Below are 22,532 nucleotides of genomic sequence, written 5' to 3'. Positions count from 1 at the left end.
TGATAAAATAAACCACGAAATAGCGGTCGCTAAACTCCGACGTCTCGGATTCCACGGCAACTTCTTGAACTGGTTACGTTCATACCTGACTGGCCGTGTGATGTCAGTGAAAATAGGTGACACTGTATCTTCTCCGTTTCCAGTATCATCGGGTGTTCCTCAAGGTAGTCATCTTGGCCCTTACATTTTTCTTCTGTACCTGAACGACGTTAACTTTTGCTTGGAGTGCCACAAACTCTCTTACGCCGATGACTTCAAGTTGTTTTGGCCCGTCAATTGTCTTAATGACGCAGTGTACCTGCAGCAGCAGCTTGACATTTTCGCTGAATGGTGTGATAACAATAGAATGGTTTTGAATCCTGAAAAATGTTCCATTATATCCTTCTCGAGGAAACGTTCATCTGTCGTTTATGAATATAAATTGCGCAGTGTGATTTTAAGCCGTGTAGTAGCAATCAAAGATCTAGGAGTCATCATTGACAGTAAACTCACATTCAAGGATCATATATCTTACGTCACCGCCAAAGCTTCTAGAACTCTCGGATTCATTTTTCGTGTCACGAAACAATTCAAAGACGTTTATTGCATCAAGGCACTCTATTGTGCGTTGGTTCGCTCAATTCTCGAGTATGCTTGCATAACATGGTCGCCTTACTATCAAAACGGTATTCAGCGCATCGAAGCGATCCAGCGTAAATTTGTTCGTTTCGCTTTACGTAATCTGCCCTGGAATGATCCCTCAAATCTTCCTCACTACGAGAACCGCTGTAAATTAATTGGACTTGATCTACTGAGCGTACGTAGAGACGTAGCTAAGGCTACTTTTATATCGGATCTGATTCTCACGAATATCGACTGTCCCGACCTTCTTCAAACGATCAATTTCAACATTTGCTATCGAAACCTACGCTACTACACTTTTATTCGTCTCCCTCACTCCTGCACAAATTACGGGCACAACGAGCCCGTAGCGAGTATGTGTCGAGTGCTAAACCGATGTTTTTCATCGTTCGATTTTCACCTGTCTCGCTCAACTCTCAAAAAAATGTTCCTCGTAGTTCTTAGACATTAATAAAATCTTCATTTAGACTTAGATTTAAATTAGATTTAGATATCATTAGGGCACTAATGTAAAGGCCTGTTGATATAATAAATAAAATGAAAAATGAAAATGAAAAATGAAATGCTGTTTTCGGATTTTTGTTTCGTCGAGTGGTCGATAGTTCGCGTTTACATAATCACATCACTTACCTCAGTGAATCCTGATTTTTACCTCTCCCCACTAACAACTATCCCTCCCATGATAAACGCTAGGGAACCACGCTATAGAGGCGACCCTTCTGGCCTTCGGGCGGCGAATATTATACTAACATTGCTTCCCTTCCCCCGGTGACTGTAAGGACGTGGCCGGCGTCGTTATTGACCATTTAAAGCTCGAATCACCGAAAATTGCACAACGAGAATGATTTGCTAGTCCCAAGCGTCATTCTGTGTGTTCTTTGTGCAATTTGGTTGGTTCTGGTCAATCACGGAGAGCAACTACGAAGTGTACAGTCTACCCAAGCTCAAGCTCAAGCTCAGTAAAAACATGTTACTTTAATATAGAGAAACATATTTGAAATGGAAAAGGTAATTTTCTTTTATAATTTTTACTTTCTGAGTGTTTAGTCAACCCAATGCGAATTTTAATTGGACTAACAATAACACAACATATTTTACTATATGTAGAGCATATGGGAAATCACTAATATTTCTTCACTTTTCCAATTTTTCTCGCCGTATAAACTTCCCTTGGGTGAAAATGAATACAACAAAACAGACATCTTACGTATTCAAGTAGTGTGAAAATTCAGCATTTAGCTTCTCATGATCTATGATCGTTTTGTTCAATTTAGTTTCAACTCTATAGCCGTATAGCTGCAATGAAGACACTTTCAACGAGTGGTCACTTACTTTTGGAAGCACTGTGTCGCTACGAACATTTTGCGCGTCAATGATCCTACACACAACATGGTCTAATATATTATTGCTCCCCGGGCGAGTAGTAAACGTATTGGAGCAGATGAAACCTAAAGACTGAAGCAGATTACTGTATATAATTACATTGTTATTTGTTAAAAGATTCACAGGAAAGTTTGTATCACCTACAATTAAAAATGGTCTCGATTTTGAAGAATATAGTCTGTTTTCCAAAAACTCATAAAATGTGTTGAAGTCAAAAGAGGGGGGACGATACACACTAATAATATCGTAAAACTGGCCATTGATTGATAGCTCAGTATGTTTGATTGAATTTTTCACAAAGACAGCCAAACCTCCAGCGGATACTTCCCGGCAAGAGAAGGTTGCGCTGTATCCTTTGATACTATAAAGTAGGCAAAATTCAGACTTCAGGCATGTTTCGCCAATTACCATAACATCTATAGACATTTCACACTGATTTAAAAATAAAATTATATTGTCAAATTTATCTAGGTCGTTTATCCCACGTACATTCCACTGTAGTATTCTCAAAAAGTGTCCATTTATATTTCTCCAACTATTGTTCGGAGCATTTATTTTGGTAGTAATAGTAAAGTATTTAGGAAAAAAAAAGAACTAGAAATGTTTGTCAATGGATTTGATGATGTCCGATCTCTTCCTCTTCGGTGAAGGTGTCTCAGTCCCATTCAAATATCGAGTTATTATTTTGCTAAGGTCATCCCTGTTTTTAACAACGTCAGGTTTATCGCCGTCCCCCTTCTTTACCAGAACTGTTCCATTTCTACTAGGCCAAACATATTTGATTTTCAATATTTCCTGAGATTCACGCAACTCACGGAGATGTTCAGAAGTAAGTGGACTAAGTTCATCGCGAATGGATATGGAAGTTGGCCTGCCATTTAACATTAGTGAAGGGTCAATTGCAGTTGACAATAATTTACCCATCTGTTTTTTCTTACCCAACACAATTTTTTTGTCAGATAATTGATGAAAAAAAAAATAATTTAATAGCAAGCAACGCATTGTTAGAATTTTGTTTTGGAACTTAATCTAGAGGTAGATATTATAGATCCTGTTTTTAACTGCCAACCCAAACACTCAATTGTTTTGTCAATAATATTAGCAGTAATTTCGTCACGTGATACAGGAATTTCCATGAAAACAGCATTTTTCTCATTCATCGCTCTACTTGTTTTATCAGTAATTAATTACAGTTTATGAACAGTCTCGGTCAATGAAGATTGCGACTTTTTTAGATTAAAAATTTTAAGCTGCATTTCTTCATTCTCATGTTTTAATTTATTCACATCATCGGCAATTACATCAAACTTAGCCGATAAAAACTCCTGGGATTTTTCTATGGCTGTAGCTATCTGTTTTACCTCTGATCGAATATTTTGCGTCTCAGTAGTTACTGTATTCTCAATAGTCGTCTTTAAGGTGAAGGTGGAAGCTAGCCACAAATGGCTGCCACAATGGCGCTCATTTCTTTCATCTCTCTCCCTCACCCCTCGCCCGAAAATCAATAATTTTGCGAAACAGTGTGAAGAAAATGATCATTTTCGCACACTTCCCATGAAGTAATATCAACCAAACTCTAATCGATTACTCACAAGATATTAAATTTTCATCTGCGGTCGCACTGTATAGTGAAAAACGGCGGAAAACTCGAGCAAGTGCTCTGAAAGATAAATTTTCATTTTTCAATCTTCGGCAATAATTTTGTTTGTATTGGTCAAAGCATCGTTATTTTTTCGACACCACTCAATAAAATGTTATTCCTGAGTCATAGCGTTTAATGTCATGAAAATCAATAGAATAAAATTGTGTTCATATCAATACAATCATTATTTCTACGTTTAATGGGTCTATAATGTAAATTTTAGCAACTTTAACACCTTCACCTTAATTCCGTCGTGAGCGTTGTGATTAATGATTGTTTGTTAGTTGACATCTCGACTATGCGTTGATAAATTTTCGCACAGTCGGGAGTACAAAAAAATGGTTTCTCACGCACACGGCGACCAGCATTTCCGATATAGTTTTTGCATTGAAGATGCGCACAAGAAAAACAATACAAAAACGTCACGATTTTGTTCCGATCAATTTCTTTACGTTCGCAAATGACACAGATGTTTTCGTCGTCCATATTCAATAAAAAGGCCAAGAATAATTAGGCAATTAGAAAGAAAAGAAAGAAAGTATGTTTGGCCACACTTACTAGTGGGCTAGAATCCAATGAACATAAAAAGGACAGATCCTACCTCGTGTAAACACTTGCAGACAATCCACACACTAGTGTGTCATTCGCAAACTCTACCGAGCTTTTCACACACAAAAGCCGGACCGCACCAGCTATCAGTTTCTTCTTTCCTCGTCAAATGATTGATTATCAAATGATTGTATATTATGATTGTAGTTAGCAAGCTTGCACACAATCTACTACATGTATAGTTGCATGCGGCTAAGCATGACTCTTTGTCAATATAAATCAGAAAGTTTAGCTAATGCCTGCCGCTATCCGCACAATCATGCGTTTTCACTTCGACAGAGTCAACAACAACAACTGGGGGTCTCCGTAGCCACATTGGTTGCGCGTTCGCTTAGTAAGTGATCGATCGTGAGTTCAAAACTCAGGACCCTCATTGACCATCTTTGTGTTGTTACAGAATAGCTACGTCCACGCAACAATCATCAGCGATGGAGATCTACCCACGGTCGAAATAGGATCGATTCATCCATACAACTGCTCTGCTCTGCAAGACACATCGGGCTGCTGTTCTATAAATAACTCAACAATGATCAATCAACTGTCTCCGCTGTCCGGTGGCCTAGCTGGATAATGGAAGAACAGCAAGAATACTCTTACGCCTAAATGGCTACTGTGTGAATGTACCATTTGTAATGGTATAGAAGGAATACTGGCGAATGGCAACTGTGTAATGTGCTAATTATAGACATGATAACCATGTGACATGTACACGATTAAAATTCGGCTCCTTTACTGCTAAAATGCTAATGAGCCTTAAATAAATAAATGGGATAAAAAAACAACAACAACACCTAACACAATAAACGCGAGACACAGAGATAAATAACGCAACACTAATACAATGGCTTGCCCTTTTTGTGATGGTTTTACAATGATTAACAGCCTTGGGCGTTTGATTTTTTATACATTTCGACACTAAATATCACACAAAATCACAACACTCGATGTTGGCCGCAAATGCAACACATAGGGAAAGTAGGTAAAGACGGACACTGCGGGTAAGATGGACACTTTTAATATTTCATTAACTAAATTTTTTTGAAATATTTTAGTTATGCGAATACTTTCAATAAAGTGTATCAATACTTTCGAGACACACTGTTGATTTCCAGCGAGCGAACTGTCAAGCTTGTAAACAAAACAAAAACTATCTTCGCGGGTGCACCATTCGATGTAATTTTTACTCCGTAGAAAATAGCGAAAAGTTCGTGATTTTTGGTTCTTTACGTGTTCCTCCAACGGGTAAGTGTTTATTTAGTCCATCATTAAATATCATGTGATAAATCAGAGTTTTTTCAACGCTTATAGGAAGAGCTACGGTCATTCGAAAGAAAATGCTGCCAGTTCGGGCAAGACGGACACATTAAGGTAAGGAAAGACGGACACTAGTATTTTCCTAGGGTATTTAACAAAACCTTTTGGTTTTACTATAAAGATGTCTACAAATTACAAGCGCAAGAGTAACCGCAGCAGTTGGAACAAGCCATTAAGGCTGTAAAAAGTGGATCGCCGGTGAAGACAGCAGCAAGAAGTTACGCAATTCCAAGGTCCACATTGATTCGCCACCTCACAAGTCCAACTGTATCAACTCGGCTAGGACCTCTTGATTCCGTATTCAATTCTCAACAAGAGGAGGAGCTAGTACAACATCTGTTGGATTTGGAAAAGAGGTTCTATGGAATAACGATGACTAATGTTCGAAAGCTTGCTTTTGATCTGGCCGAAAAAAATGGATTGCCACACCCGTTCAACAAGTCTACCAAGATGGCTGGAAAAGCTTGGCTAAGCAATTTTCTGAAACGAAATCCCAAATTGTCGTTCCGTAAACCTGAAGCTACCTCTGCCGCCCGAGCCAGAGGCTTCAATAAGCCAGCAGTATCCAGTTTTACGATTTGCTGGAAGAAGCGCTGAAAGATCCCAAATTGACGCCAGATCGTGTTTTGAACGCCGATGAGACTAGTGTTTGTACCGTTAGTATTTGTTTTGGCATTGTAGTTAGTTTAAAAGTCAGTTTAATTTTTTATTCATACTTTCTTACAGGTTCCTCCGAAGAAGTCTAAAGTAGCGGCATTGAAAGGCAAAAAACAGGTTGGTGGTATTACATCACAGCTACGGCAGTAATGTGCATGTCCGCAACCGGACAGCACCTTCCGCCGTTCTTAATTTTTCTTCGCATGCGGATGCACGAAGCTTTGAAGAAAGGGGCATCACGTGAAAGCAAAGTTGCCTGTAATGCATCGGGTTACATGACGGTCGAAATATTCAATGAGTGGTTCGATCACTTTTTGGAGCATGTAAAACCTTCTGAAGACAGTCCTGCCTTGCTCATAATTGATGGCCACTCGTCGCACACGAAGAACCTAGCTTTTACCGAGAAAGCTAGAGCTACCTTAACCATAACAAATGGTTCTAGTTTTACCACCTCAACCTAGCAATCTAGCAACAAGACGTACTACGCACAGGAAGTAGAGCGTTTCCTACAACCAGGTAAAGTCGTCAGCCAATATGACGTTGCCGAGCTCATGAAACCTGCATTCATCAAGGCGGCTACTACGGAAATTGCTGAGAATGGGTTCGAAAAAACAGGAATTTGGCCATTTGATCGCAATATTTTTTCCGATGATGACTTTGCCCCGGCCACGGTGACTGATCAACCCGATCCTAAGATTCTTCGTGAAGAAGAGACGTTTCGATTGCATCTTGAAGGTGCGCCTAGTCAATCGACCGTAAATCGGGTTTCCTGTGAGGATAAAGAAGTTCAAGTGCTTCCCGAAGACATCATGGCTGATTTCGCAGAACCGGACAGCATCTGAACGGCAAATAACCCGGTGTTTGAAATATCTCTGTCGATCATACTTCCGTTACCGAAATTGGTCACCCCGAGAGTCACGAAGAGAAAACGCCAAGCAGAAAAGGCAGCTGACATAACGTCTGCTCAATACGCTGACACTTTGAAGAAGGCGAAAGCATCGAAAGACATTAAATCCATCAAAAAAGAACAAAAACAACGCTCTTCGAAGAAGCCTAAGCAAAATAAGGGCAAAGGGGACACCTCATCTGATAATCTATGCGAGAAATGCGGAAGCCAGTTTTCTGATTCATATTTCGGGACAGGTTGGACAATATGCTTACAATGCCTTTCATGGTTCCACGCTGAATGCTTTACTTCTGCTGCGACTATTTGTCAGAACTGCTCTTGATTCTTCTTTTTTTTTAGTTCTTTTATTCCCACTGAAAATTGAATTAATTTAAATACTCAAATGAACTTAAACCATCGATGAATTGTTTTTAATGCTTTATAAATAAACTTTCGTTTTGAAATATTTTTAAGTGTATCATTAAACTTTACAAATGAATTATCGTCTTCCTAGGAGGTCATTTAAAATATGCGTGGACAGGTTGTTGGCTATTTCAGATTCTTTTCCTTCCTTTGCGAGGACAATGGCCCGCAAAAATCCAGAAATTTTAGCATGGAGTGTATGTATTTGACCTCTTCTGTCGTTCCCTTCCAAGGATGAAACTGTCCACGAACAACATGAGTAGCCTTTCGAATCGTAGCGTAATTCAAGAACACTCCCCAATGCTGAAAATACTAAAATACGTACAAAAACTACAACTTTTCCGTAAGTGTCCATCTTTCCCACCTTAGTGTCCGTCTTACCCATTCCAGATGTTCGGCTTTCCCGACCATGTGAAGAAATAGTATTTCGATGCATTTTTTTCAATGACCCAGAATACATCAATGTTGGAATAAATTTACTAGTATCAACGGTAATTATGATAGAAAAGGACCTGAAGTTTCAAGTACAACAACTGCGATCATGAAAGCTATATATGTGTAAAAATTGAGATTACACCTTAGGGTGTCCGTCTTTACCTACTTTCCCCTACATCAAAGATACGAAGCCCTAAAAACAGAAAAAATACAGATTTTATACATTAATTACGGAGACGAAAAAAAAGCTTGCATTAACCACAACAATACAGTGTTGCCAATTGGCTCCACATGCTCGATTAGTTCTCGAGTTATGCAGAAATTTGTGTATCATTTGTATGGCAGCGTCATTATAATATCAGATTATTTTCAGACACAATTCTCGTTCAAGATTTTTCAATGAGGATATACCAAAGTCGAATTCGAACTCGAACCTTAAACGCATATTTATTGTAGGATCTGTGGGAAAGTCGAAGTATTAATCTCTCAATAATCATCAGAGAAATTACATACGTACACCGTTCACCATCTTCAAACATCGATCGTAACGTTGCAGTTTTAATCTTCTATGAGCATATTTCATACACTTGCCAGAATCAACAGCCCGCACATTCTGAACGATACGTATGAAATAATGCAACTGGAATGAATATTGAACAAATGGCGTAAGCGTAAGCTTTCCAAACCCATCGCAAAGATGGGCAGGGTCACAAAATATTCTTTACTGCACTAAAGTGCCCCGGAGGCTACCGGTGGGGCAATAAAATTGCTCTTAGTGTGGCGCTTAGAATGGTGCTAGCTTTAAGCACCAACACCGGTTCTCGGAATGACGGCGCTCGTATACTTCGTGTTCGAAAGGCAACATAATCCCATGCATATAGAGGAGAAAAGGAGCTGGACATCTTTTATTGCTCGTTTGAACTAATGAAGCCATTGTAATAAAATGTACATTTTGGGAGGTCATGATATCCTTCCCAATCCTCGCCAATAACGACATCGGCTTTTGAAAATGAACAGACTTTTTCCAACACGATGTAATCAATGAGCATTTCTTTCGAGCACTCGCCAACATGATGAAGCACCCGTAATCTCCATCAAAAATTCAGCATAATGGAGAGGCTGGATTAGTTACGATTATAATCACAATCCCTGAAAAGATTTAAAGCGCACGCAATGTGCCGCTAATTTTATCTACGCCTTCGCCAAAAGCAACATCTTTCAGGTGTCATTAGTTATAATTAGTTAATTACCCCAACCCAAGTGTCCTCGCCCCAAGGGATGAATCTTCATAACCCGATTTGCTTCATCCCACGCCACGCACACACACACACACACCCATAGACAGAAGGGTAACCGTTCGAGTGACACCTCCGACAATGCCACTTTTGTTGCTAATTCGGGCCATAATCACACCGTCTCGTGACCTTAATGGGGCTCTTTTGCCACCGTTCAACCTGTGGAGCGATGGACGAAGGCGTTTACTGGCCAGCTGCCGACGAAGGAGGTGTTATTTATTATCCTATAAAGACTGATGCTCAACCGCTCCCGAGAGGTGCTGGGAGGTGACAAGTGAGCCAACAAAGTCCATGCTGCCACATCGTAGTTGGCGGCGGTGCGGTTGCAGTGTTAATCTAGTTTATTTTCCACCCCCTTCATCCTTGAGTGGTTTGGTATGCTGATGCTTTTACTGGAAATAGCAGGCGATGTGCAACAGCAGATTTCAAAGCATCCTTTGTGATTGTCGGGTTGCTCCCCTCCCTTGTGCCCGTTTGAAGAAATCGTTTTATAACGCAACGGTTGAGGATATGGGTGAAAAAACTAGTTCACTAACTGAGTATCGGGGGAGGAAAAGTCCCCCCTCGTCTAGAAGTTTTCCATGAAGGGACTAGCGTCCCAAAATTTACCGTAATGGATTCATAAACACAAAAATAATTGTATTGAGGTTAACCGGGGCAAGTTGAAATGGTTTTTTTCGAAGTTCAACTTGAAAGTTATCGTAAAAAATCAATAAATCACAAAATTTAATTCTGTTTGCAGCATATACAATGTATCACTGATGACCATCGACAAGAAAATCACATTGGATCTTCCGAAAAATAGAACATGGCTTTCAAAATTTCTAAATTTCTAAAATTTTCAGTATTATGGCTTTCAAAATGGCCTCCCGCCTTCTGAACATTGTATGTACGCAGGCCCTCCCGCTGCTTGGTCCGCTGGACGAATGAACTTGAAGTAGGTGACCACTTTGCCCCCACTGCCCCTAAGGTTGGTCGGAATCGAAAAGCTGGAGTGGTCAATGGATTTTTGTCTTATCAAGCCAGAGAGAATAATTTATAGGAGAAGTAGGTAATACGCACCCCCTAAGCGAGAATGGATTTATCTTGACCGTGCTCTTAAAATTTAAGGTAACACCTACGTCAGTACGTAGATTAGTTAACCCTCAGTCATCTGCAATCGTTCTGTATTTTAGATACTGAATAACAAAAGTGCTACGAATTTTATTTTGTAAGGCGCCCAAATTCTAAATTTCCAATCATACGGTGTTAAATGGCCCAGGAGAAGTATAATATGCCCATGAGTTGTTTCTCTCAGAGACTATAAAGCTCAGAGAAACAGCTTATATGAATGAGAGATTCCATCAATCTATTAGAGACGAATGAAGTCTCAGAGTTTAAAGTCTCTATAATACAATACCTTCCTTCCTTCAATCTATTCACTTCATGCCCACCAGCGAAGAGAAGAAACCGTTCCTCCGGTGAGCGTGTTCTCCCAGTATTCGTGCGTTAATTCTCCAGTCCGCGCTCTTGTTTTCCTGCATTCTCTGAGCACATAATATAGTTGCCAGATGTGAAGACATGTTTTCGTTTTGAAGACATCTAATTTTGTGAAGACAATTAATGTTTGTGAAAACATACTGGGGTCATTTCCAAGTATGGAAAAACAATTGTTTGTGTGATTTATCGAACTTCATGTTCAAAATATCGTGATGGTTTGCTCATTTTTGTTCATTATGATTACATTTGAGGACATTTATTCGTGCCATGCAGAGATATTTTAAAAAATCATCTGGCATCCCTCACATACAAGCTATTTCTCTCGTGAGAATGTTTACGGCCGAAAGCGAGCAAATTGCCCCGATCAAGGGTATACCATACTGCCCGATGGTAAGCTGATGCGGAAAATGTCAAATTGAGAAGGAAACGAATCCTTTCTTACCACTTTCTTCATCTGAGATATTCACTGGGAACTCGACTCAATAAATATGACCCACAGTTATCGCCTCTGAATCGGTTTCAAGCAACAAAAACCTTATAAAAATGATGTAGAAAATTACATCGAAAATCGCTTCCAAAGAAAATTATTTTTCTTATTTTTTTAAAGCATGTTACAAATGTAAAACTTAAATGGTAGGATTCTATCATTGACTAGCACAATTGCCTATATCCATTGCATTTATATTCTTGCTGGTTTACGAGAAAATTAGGCGGGTCAAATTGCCCGACCGGCGCGTTTTAGACACATCTCCTCTACCTCTCTCAGGTTCTATTCTTCGGGATATGGGATATGGTAAATTCCAAAATCCGCTTAAAAAACCGCGTAAATTCCAAAATCCGCGTGAAAATAAACCGGGTGATTTTCAAAATCCGTGTAAAAATCTAACAAACAGTGAATTATTAGTTTAAAACGCAACCCATATTCTAACAATTGATTTACTGATTTTTTTATATGGTACAATCATGATATCTGTAATTCCTTTTATTTCTCAGCTACTAATCAGTGACACAATACAAACTTATGTCGTGAAAAGTCACATCAATCAGCACATTGAGTTTTTACGCCGTTGATACGTGCCGCGTAAAAAAAATGCGTAAATTTCGAAATCCGCGTGAAAAAACCCCCGTAAATTCCGCGTAAAAATATACCGCGTGAATTCTAAAAACCGCGTAAAAAAGCCGAGTAAAATAAAACCGCGTATAAAAAAACCGCGTAAAAAGCGACTTCAGTGTAAACAGAAAGTTTATTCAGGTTGTTGGAAAAAAAAACTTGGAAACATGGAAAAGTCACAAAATTGTTGCTAATTCGTACAGATAAAAAAATCTTGCACAACGAATCCAAAACTGGGTATGCCAGCCTTTTGCTGTGATAAGGCTATGCGGGAAACTGGCTTCAGAATAACAGTTTTAACCATCTGAAGAAGGTTCAATAAAAGAATGGTAAAAAATCTCTCTCGCAACAACCCATAGCCTTCTTTGGTTTCCAGCGGAGGAAGCGTCACCAACTCTTGACAATTTGTTACGAAAGGTAGAACATTTACCCTAATGTGAGTTGAACAAAACGCAGTTATAAAAAATATTGAAAATAATTTCAATTCAAAGCATTCTCATCATTCTTCATTAAAAAGACTTCCCGCATAAATTGGGAGTTTCCACAAAAAATATTGCTCAGAGGCTCTCTTAAATCTCATATTTACGTTATCCAAAATGTGTCTTTGATGCTCTAGTAGCAGAAGCATATATCCACTTTTAATTTTAAAACCAGCTATTGTTATTGAATAAAGAACTGTGAGATGATTGTTCACAACTCTGAAGTGGATTTACACAGCTATGGATTTTTTATACTCTCGTTCGCTTCAAGTTAGCCATTATTATGCACATAATGCAATCCCAAACTAATTTCGAACTCATTTAGCTACTACCCTCGCTAGAGAGTTATGAGCTCGCAGAGTATATTTACCGAAGCAGTTTTGTAATTTGTTCAAATCAGCAGCGTGTTTTTACTCGAGGACTTGCTTCCTTCAGAATTATTCCGTTGAATTATTTATATCAACACCGCATCGCTTTTTCATCCCCAGGCTATAATACTGCTGTCTGCGACTTGTTTTTATATCAACCTTTAACACGCGCTTCTATTCTCCTTCTCTGATGTTCACTTTCAGCCAGACAAACGACCGCCGTAACAGTAAAAGTGATATTATCGCCGCATCCATCAACGGTGACATCGACTACGGGCAGTCCGGAGAGTTCCAGGATCAGGCGGCGCAACTGGTGACGATATCGACCCAACTGAACGAAACCGACGCCGGTGACGGTGAGCTGAGTCTATGCAGTCGCGACTATTTTACCCTGCTCAAGGATAACATGACCCAGCTTATCCTGCTGGGCATTTGCGCAACCGTTTACGCCCTACTGCTAATGTGTCTCTACAAAAAGCGCATCAACGAAATCTACCTGTTTCAGGTGTCGTACGTGATTATGGTGACGCTGCTGGCGCTGGACGTCTGCTTCAGCTTCACCACTTCCGCTAAGTGAGTACTTTGTTTTTTTTTCGACAACATCCTTGTCAGGTATGCCATTGATTGCTCATCTATCATCTCATTTTGAGAAAAAAATGGAAATGTTTAATTTTTTGACAGCAGCATATGGTGCCACTTCGCTGGAAAATTAATTACTCTTCAATATGAAACGATGGGAGGAAAAACGTCATAATAACAGAATAAAAATGAATGAGCGATGTTCAATCATTGAATTAAAGGTTTGATTGTGAATATTGTACTTCCCGGGGAGGAGATGACGAGCTGAATACATGACGTGCTTTTTGCCTGCCCATTGAGGGGAGGAGCAAACATGATGCTGAAGTTGATTTTGCAATTATGCTCGATTAAGTGAACCCACTTGTAACAAACATTGCGTCCACCGTATGGGTGGGTGGCACAGAATTGCATTTCTCGGAAAGAATTGGGGGCGAGGCCTGGTTTTTTTCGCTGTTGAAATTTGTGTTTTTGAGAGTTCGCACACATGCCACGTGTTTTGAAGCGCAATAAAATCGGACGGGAATTGACACGTTCGAACGGGTATCATTCGATGACGGTAAATGCATGTTTTGTGTTCTTTGCTCGGTGAAATTATTTCTTTACGTTTCATGAATTGAAATTATACTGGCAACAAGTTAAAAATTTTGTGTTTCGAAAGTCGAATCGAAACAACTTTTTTTTTGAATTCCTATTTTAATATCGATTGAGCCACAGAAATAAAAAGACCGTTATATGAAAGAGTTCACCGAACATAATAAACTGTCCAAATTTCAGTGACGGCAAAAGAATGCGTCCTTCTAACGTATCTTGTATGGATCTGTGAAGTCCGTTCGCTTCGGCAGAGGCTATGAAATGGTATCCTAAGGTAACGAGTAATAGAACTCATTTCCAATAAAATTAATATACAACCGTGCATAGTACTCGTTCATTCTAACACACAGCGATAGAGATTATCTCTAGATGAAGTGATATAGTAACCGTGGGAGCTCTTCTGCGACAAAATGGAACGATGGTGTATGTTTGGAAAATCTTTCGCCAATCTATACTAGATTTCATGATGAAGATATTATTGGGCAACCCGGAGAAGTCTTCATAATAAAAACCGACAATACAATCACTTTGTATTCAGTGCGCTTTAATATCGTCTGTACTCTTTAGAAATAATAAAAAAAGTAAGAAAAAGCTTTTTACGGTTTTATTTTAGTCTCATCATTGCCCTAGATTTATGAAGGAAGGGATGTGATAACTAATAACTGCTACTTGCCTAATTATTTTCTAGCTTTTAATATATCAAACCGTTTAACTTAAAAAGTTTTTTTTCCTTTTTTTGACATGGGACTACGTCTAACCGGAATAGATGGAGGGTAAAATAAAAACCTCAACACAGAACATGCAGGAAAAAATGAAAGATTTCAAATGCTTATAACTCGAACATTTCTTAGTGAATCGGAAAGATGTTTGCATCAATTGATAGGGAATATTCCTACGCATCTATCGCAACTAACAAAATGTCATTTTTAATTACATAAACAATTGAATAACTGTAAAATATAAGGCGTTATCTAATCGCCCTAACTGCCTCGTTTTGATTGGCCCGATTTACGGTTTCCCTAACACTGCCAACAAAACCAAGCAGCCTTGGGGAAATCGGCATTGCAAATACATGAAAGTAGGAGGACTTTTGTTCTCACCGAAAAAATGTTCCCTAATACAGACTTCAAAACCAAGGTGCCTGGATGAAATCGGCATTTCAAATTCATGCAAGTCGGGGGTATTTTTGTTCCGACTGAAATATGTTTCCCTAACACAGACTTCAAATCCATGGAGCGTGGGGAAATTGACATTGCAGATACATGTAACTCGGGGGTATTTTTGTTCCGATTGAAATGTGTTTCCCTAACACAGACTTCTAAACCAGGGTTTCTGGTGAAATCGGCTCTGCAAATAAATGCAAACTGCGAGTACTTTTGTCCTCGCTTGCCTTTGTGCAGACTGGAATATGTATGTCCTCACACAATCTTCTAAACTTATGAACCTGGGAAAATCGTGCAGACACTAGAAGCGAATGAACTATCCAGTTTCAAGCAAATTCGCGGTTCGAGAAGTACGTACATTTGAGGGATGTATCAAGAGGGAAATGTTAAATAAAATAATCGTTTGATAATTCTTCCGCACATATATTTTGTCCTGGGCATCATACCAAACGTAAAAGGTATATCATTAAATTTACTTGTAACGAAGAACATAATCTATCACAATGCATGAATTGACCTTACATGGCATTTATTCAATCTTTTTACTCACAAAGCAAATATATTGAATTCAATTGAATTTGGAAACTGTTTCATTCAATCATGAATTTAATCAATACAAACTAATGATTGCTAAGCTAAGGCAGTCCCACGTCAACCTTGCGGTTATATCATAGATATAACCCACCCATTTTTTTAGTTTTTAGTACATTAGTATATGTACTAAAGTATGATTAGTATACTTCTCTACAATAAAACCATTCAATTTTTTTTTAATTTTTATTTCTTACCTAATTTTCTTCGGAATATTTTGATGATGTACTGTATTCTGTTAGTCAAATCATTTCATTCGACACCGATATTAAGGGGATTCCAAAAAATACACACACCTTTTTGAATATATGTTGTGCGTAATGAAGTGTGTTCTCCAAGTCAACCCATTCAGTCATTTTTTGCCTGCGGCCAAATTGGATTTCCAAGATAATGGAATACACAGTATTATAATGACAGCAGAGATAGAGGTTTGTTCCAAATTTTAGATCAATAAGTCAAAAGGAACGGGGTCAAATTTTTATTAATGTGGGACAACCTTACAGACATACAAACAGGTCAAGTTGAATGAAACCGTTTCAAAAAGTAATTGGCTATTTTGTTACAGCGGCCATCTTGGATTTGAATTTTCCATGAATAGCTGTGATCTACTGACCAAGTCCCTTCACTTAATACCCATTTTGATGCGATTTGTTTTGAGAAAATATGTAATCCGCCATTTTGTGGTGGCGGCCATTTTGGATTTGATTTTTTTTATAAATAACTGTGTTTTACTAGTCCAGCTCTTCCATTTGATACCCATATTGATGGGGTTTTGAAAAAATATGTAATCCCTCATTTTGTAGTGGCCGCCACATACGCTACATACAAACATACAAACATACAAACATACAAACATACAAACATACAAACATACAAACATACAAACATACAAACATACAAACATACAAACATACAAACATACAAACATACAAACATACAAACATACAAACATACAAACATACAAACATACAAACATACAAACATACAAACATACAAACATACAAACATACAAACATACAAACATACAAACATACAAACATACAAACATACAAACATACAAACATACAAACATACAAACATACAAACATACAAACATACAAACATACAAACATACAAACATACAAACATACAAACATACAAACATACAAACATACAAACATACAAACATACAAACATACAAACATACAAATAATAATTCATAAATTCAAAAAAATTTATGTTTGTATTCACAAATACAAACATAAATTTCTATTCCACCGTCGCTCTAGACAGCGAGAAGCCAACAACCTTTGTTAGGACTGCATTTCAGTTTTAAAGTTTTCAAATAAGCTGTTTGATAGGTTTTCTTTCAGGCACCAGACTCACCAACAATTTTTACTGAAGAATTTGTTATTGAATTTCGATAAATACCCTTATTCTGAAATCCGTTCGACTGGAATCCGATGGCATCGTTGCCATGAGAAGGTGAACGGATTGCGGAAAACGTTTGATTTTCGATCGGATTGCGGAATACAAAATTCACCGTTAACCGAATGTAATAATTTGTTTCGCGCAATTTTCAATATTTTCTGTTGGGACTCAACCTAGGTTCCTGAAAGACCATGCTTATTAATAGTTTAATAATATTAATTTTTTCTGATTGAAGGAAAAATCGCGTGACGACATTTCTCAATTTTTTCAAACAATCCGGTAATGGTTATCAAGATAACACGAACACGCAATAGGCCAAACGATGGATTGAAAGCAACGAAAAATATTTTCAAAATTTTCCTTCCCACTAGAAGATTATTTGTTTACCAATTGGCGACCAACGCCTGAATAGTATGTGAACATGATGTCTGTTGCTCTTTCCCCACAACGCAATTAGTGAGTAAAATTTTAAAAAACATACACACTTCAATAGTTGAATAGTTTAATTGTTTTACAATCTTCACTGTTTGTGTTACAACAACAAAAAATGCTGAACAAATATCCGATCTAATGGTGTATAACTTTTTTTTTTTTTTATCCAAAATATATATTTTTATTAAGGCTCATATGGCGTCAACCTGACGGAGCCGGGAGTTCAATATTTCGACAATGTTTGCCTTATAACTATGTTAGTAATATGTAACCGATTACTCGCGGTTGGCTCGAGGTTAGTATTACAAGTGTTTTCGTAATTGTGATGTTGCTGTCTCCAATGCTCTGTACCTGTGCCCGACACGGGATACTTCCTTTTGGGATGCAGCTGACCATTAATCAGCAACGCCCCCTAGTCTGTACCCCATATCTAGCGTGGTGCGTCTTCTCGACTCGAGGAATCCAGGATAGAATGGTCAATAGCCGGCGCAATCATCAGCTCGTGTAGAGTTGTCATAAGCGATACAACCTTTGGCTCTTGTTGAATGATCAGTGGACTGCACAACCTTTGGCCCGTGTATCTGTAAAGAGTGTGTGTATGTATTGCCGCGACTAAGTAAAAGTTTATCGATCGGATAGGAGGGATATGAAACAGGGACACAACGAAGGAAACATCATTAAACGTTGACATCGGCGTTTCTGAGGAACAGGTATAGATGAAGCAGAAGATCAGGATCACGGCTACCTAAGATATCCCGGACGGGTATATCCGATTGTCTGCCTTTTGCTCTCAGTGCTCTAGAGAGCTGAGAGCGAGCAGCATGGAATCGGATACACGACCAGACAATATGCTCGATGTCGTGGTAGCCATCGCCACAATCACAAAGATTGTTTGCTGCGAGCCCAATGCGATAGAGATGCGCGTTTAGGTTGTAGTGATTGGACATAAGCCGAGATATCACGCGAATGAAATCACGACCTACATTCAATCCCTTAAACCAAGCTTTCGTCGAAACCTTAGGAATAATCGTGTGTAACCAACGACCGAACTCATCTTCACTCCACATGCGCTGCCAACTAACGAGTGTGTCCTGACGAGGAATGTGAAAAAATTCATTATAGGCAATTTGCCTTTCAAAAAGTGTGCCTTCTGAAGCGCCCACCTTTGCTAGCGAGTCCGCTTTCTCATTCTCCGGAATCGAGCAATGAGAGGGAACCCATGCTAAGGTAATCTTGAATAATTTTTCGACCAAAACACTCAATAGATGTCTTATTCTTGTTAGGAAATAAGATGAGCGTTTATCCACTTTCATTGAACGAATTGCCTCTATTGAGCTGAGACTGTCTGAAAAAATAAAATAATGGTCGATGGGCAGTGTTTCAATGATCCCTAGTGCGTAGTATATCGCACCCAGTTCAGCGACATACACGGAACAAGGATCTTTGAGTTTGAAAGAGGCACTGGAATTTTCATTGAAGATGCCGAAGCCAGTGGACCCGTTTATGAATGAACCGTCAGTAAAGAACATTTTGTCAGATCTAACTTTCCCATATTCTGCCGAAAATATCGGCGGAATAGAATCGGAGCGTAGATGATCTGGGATTCCATGGATTTTTTGTCGCATGGACAAATCAAAATTGACAGAGGAATTGCAAAAGTATGGGAAGCAAACTTGGTTGGAGATGCCCGGTGAAGGGTGCACTTCATGGGTAAGGAAATCATGGTACAAAGACATAAAACTTGATTGAGGAGTCAGTTGGAGTAGATTTTCGAAGTTATCAATCACCAATGGATTCATGATCTTGCAACGGATGAGAAATCTGTAGGATAATTCTGTGAATCGAAGAGTAAGCGGGGGTACTCCTGCCAAGATTTCGAGTCTCATCTTATGTGTCGAATGCAAACACCCCATTGCTATACGCAAGCAACGATATTGTATTCTCTCCAGCTTGAGAATATGAATCCTGGCAGCTGATCGGAAGCAAAAACTGCCATATTCTAACACTGATAATATCGTTGTTTTGTACAACTGAATGAGGTCTCCTGGATGGGCGCCCCACCATGTTCCGGTTATTGTTTGGAGAAAATTGATTCTTTGCTGGCATTTCTGTTTCAAATACGCAATGTGTATTCCCCAGGTACATTTAGAGTCAAAATATACTCCAAGGTATTTGAAAAACATCGAGTGCCTAATCGCTTTGCCAGATAGGTGAAGCTGGAATTGGGCGGGTTCGTGCTTCCTAGAAAAAACGACCATTTCGGTTTTCTCCGTAGAGAATTCGATACCCAGCTTGAGAGCCCACGTGAACAGGTTGTTCAGGATATCTTGCAAGGATTTTTGCAGAACGGCGGGATTAGTACCGGTGATGGAAATAACTCCATCGTCTGCAAGTTGTCTCAGCGTGCAGTTTCTAGTTAGACAATCATCTATATCATTGACGTAAAAACTATACAAGAGGGGGCTTAGGCAGGAGCCTTGTGGTAGGCCCATAAAACTGTATCGAGAAGATTTCAAGCTGCCATGATTGAAAAACATGTGCTTTTCTGAGAGTAAATTGTACAGGAAATTATTCAGAATTGGCGAAAGTCCACGATTATGAAGTTTCTCTGAGAGAATTTCCATGGAAACTGAATCAAATGCCCCTTTGATATCGAGAAAAACGGAAGCCATTTGTTCTTTACGAGCAAATGCGATTTGGATTTCAGAAGATAGCAGCGCGAGACAATCGTTCGTCCCTTTACCTCGGAAGCCAAACTGCGTATTTGACAGCAAATTGTTCGCTTCAACCCACTTGTCCAAACGAAGTAGAATCATTTTCTCTAACAATTTACGAATACAGGATAACATTGAAATCGGCCTATACGAGTTGTGATCGCAAGCCGGCTTGTTGGGTTTCCGTATGGCTATCACTCTCACTTGTCTCCAGTCATGCGGGACAATATTCAGCTCCAGAAACTTGTTGAACAAGTTCAGCAAACGCTGTTTCGCCAAGTCGGGAAGATTCTTCAACAAGTTGAATTTAATCTTGTCCGACCCCGGAGCTGAATTGTTACATGAGAGGAGGGCAATTGAGAATTCTACCATCGAAAAATTCTCATAATCGCATTGGAGCGGAATGTCGCATACGACGTTTTGTGCAGGAACGGAATCGGGACAAACCTTTCTTGCAAATTTGAAAATCCAACGGTCAGAGTATTCCTCACTTTCATTTGTATGGTCCCGGCCACGCATTCTCCTAGCCGTATTCCAAAGAGTGCTCATAGCTGTCTCCCTTGACAAACCATTGACGAACTTCCGCCAATATCCACGCTTTTTTGCTTTAATCAGACCTTTTAGTTTGGCTTCTAGAGCTTGGTACTTTCGAAACCATTCCACTAATCCAGTTTTCCTGAATTTTTTGAAAGCGGATGATTTTTCAAGGTAGACCTTTGAGCACTCCTTGTCCCACCAAAGTGATGGAGGACGACGTCGGAAAGTGGTAGCAGGAACACGTTTCTTTTGAGCTTGAAGTGCGCTTTCGTAAATCAAACTCAATATAAAGTTATACTCTTCGAGTGGAGGAAGTTCATGCATTGAAACAAGTGCTTCAGATATTATTTCTGCAAATTTTCTCCAGTCAATATTTTTCGTGAGGTCATACGCAATATCGACTGACTCACGAGAACCTGATTCATTGGCGATCGATAAAATTATTGGCAGGTGATCACTACCGTGGGGATCTTGGATTACCTTCCACGTGCAATCCAGGGATAACGAAGAAGAGCAAAGTGATATGTCTAGCATGCTTGCCCATGCAGGAGGAGTTGCTTCCCCAGTATTCAAAATTGTCAATTTGAAGTTGTCGCACAGATCATAAGTTAACGTGGCACGGCTGTCATCGTAGTGTGACCCCCATGCTGTTCCATGGGAGTTGAGGTTACCTAAGATTAGCCGCGGCTCCGGCAATGCCTCGATGATATCAAAAAACTGATGGCGGCCGACCATGGTTCTTGGAGGGATATATATCGAAGCAATGCAGAAGTCTTTGCCATTGATTTGTGTCTGGCAAGCAACAACTTCAATGCCTATCATCGATGGGAGAGTGACTCTATAGAAGGAGTGACATTTTTTGATCCCCAATAGTACGCCACCAAACGAGTCATTTCGATCGAGGCGAATAATGTTGAAATCGTGGAAATTCAGCTCGTCGGCTGAAGAAAGCCATGTTTCACAGAGGGAAAATACATCACAGTTAGAACTATGAACTAAAAATTTAAATTGATCTAGTTTAGGGATGATGCTTCTGCAATTCCACTGTATTACAGTGGTCAAATCCTTGACCTCTTGCACTGAATCAGGCATCGAGGGAAATGAACGCTGCTAAAAAACCACATTTTTCTTTCAAAAATGTTCTCACAATCGGAAGCAAACATAATACTATGCTTTTAAGAGGGTCATTTATATTTAAAGCATTTAAAATGTTGTCCACCAGGTCAGAAAGCGCAAGCAAACCAGATTGTGGCTGTTGCCTCGACCGCGAAAATGGAACAGACGGGGTGGGTGCTGCTCCGGGAAGTGCTGAGGACCCCTGGTGCGTAGAAGAACCGCTTAAGCCAGGAGGTACTTGCTTCGGTCTATTCTCAGCACGTTCAATTCGAGTTTTCATTCCAACTTGGGAAGTTTCGGTCGTCTTTCTGGGGAGTGATGGAAAAGAAGTAATTTTTCTTTTCCTGACGGCACCCTGCGATGTACCGGAACTTCCTGCATTGGGAGCGTCAGCAACAGGCTCGTCGTTCTGCAGAATGGAGTAGGGATTGTCCTGATTCGTTGGTACGGAATTCTTAAGCATTTCTGCATTAGTCCGCTTGGAACGTTCCTTTAAGGAACGCTTGATTTTCTCCCCTCGTTGTTTGTACACCGGGCATTGGATAAGATCATGAGGAGTTCCGCCGCAATGAAGACACTTGTGCTCTTTCGCGCAAGGATTCTCATCATGGCTGTCTCCACAATCTGCGCAACGTTTTTTATTGCAACAATAGGCGGCCGTGTGACCGAGTTGCATACATTTGTTGCATTTCATTAC

The 22,532-nt window shown here is 39.5% G+C and overlaps 1 protein-coding gene across 3 annotated transcripts in view; it reads left to right on the top strand.

Moving 5' to 3' along the window:
* Nucleotides 1-22,532, top strand: part of LOC129779566 (adenylate cyclase type 6) — a 497,443-nt gene that overhangs the window by 416,380 nt on the left and 58,531 nt on the right. For all 3 annotated transcript variants that reach the window (XM_055787124.1, XM_055787122.1, XM_055787123.1), the window contains exon 8: nt 12,907-13,275. In XM_055787124.1, the coding sequence (XP_055643099.1) occupies nt 12,907-13,275 (369 nt within the window). The remainder of the gene's footprint in view (nt 1-12,906; nt 13,276-22,532) is intronic.

The sequence above is a fragment of the Toxorhynchites rutilus genome, chromosome 3 (assembly GCF_029784135.1).
Source record: "Toxorhynchites rutilus septentrionalis strain SRP chromosome 3, ASM2978413v1, whole genome shotgun sequence".
Classification (NCBI taxonomy): Eukaryota; Metazoa; Arthropoda; class Insecta; order Diptera; family Culicidae; genus Toxorhynchites; species Toxorhynchites rutilus.
The sequence above is the reverse complement of the archived record's forward strand: the minus strand, read 5'-3'. Positions and strand labels throughout refer to the sequence as shown.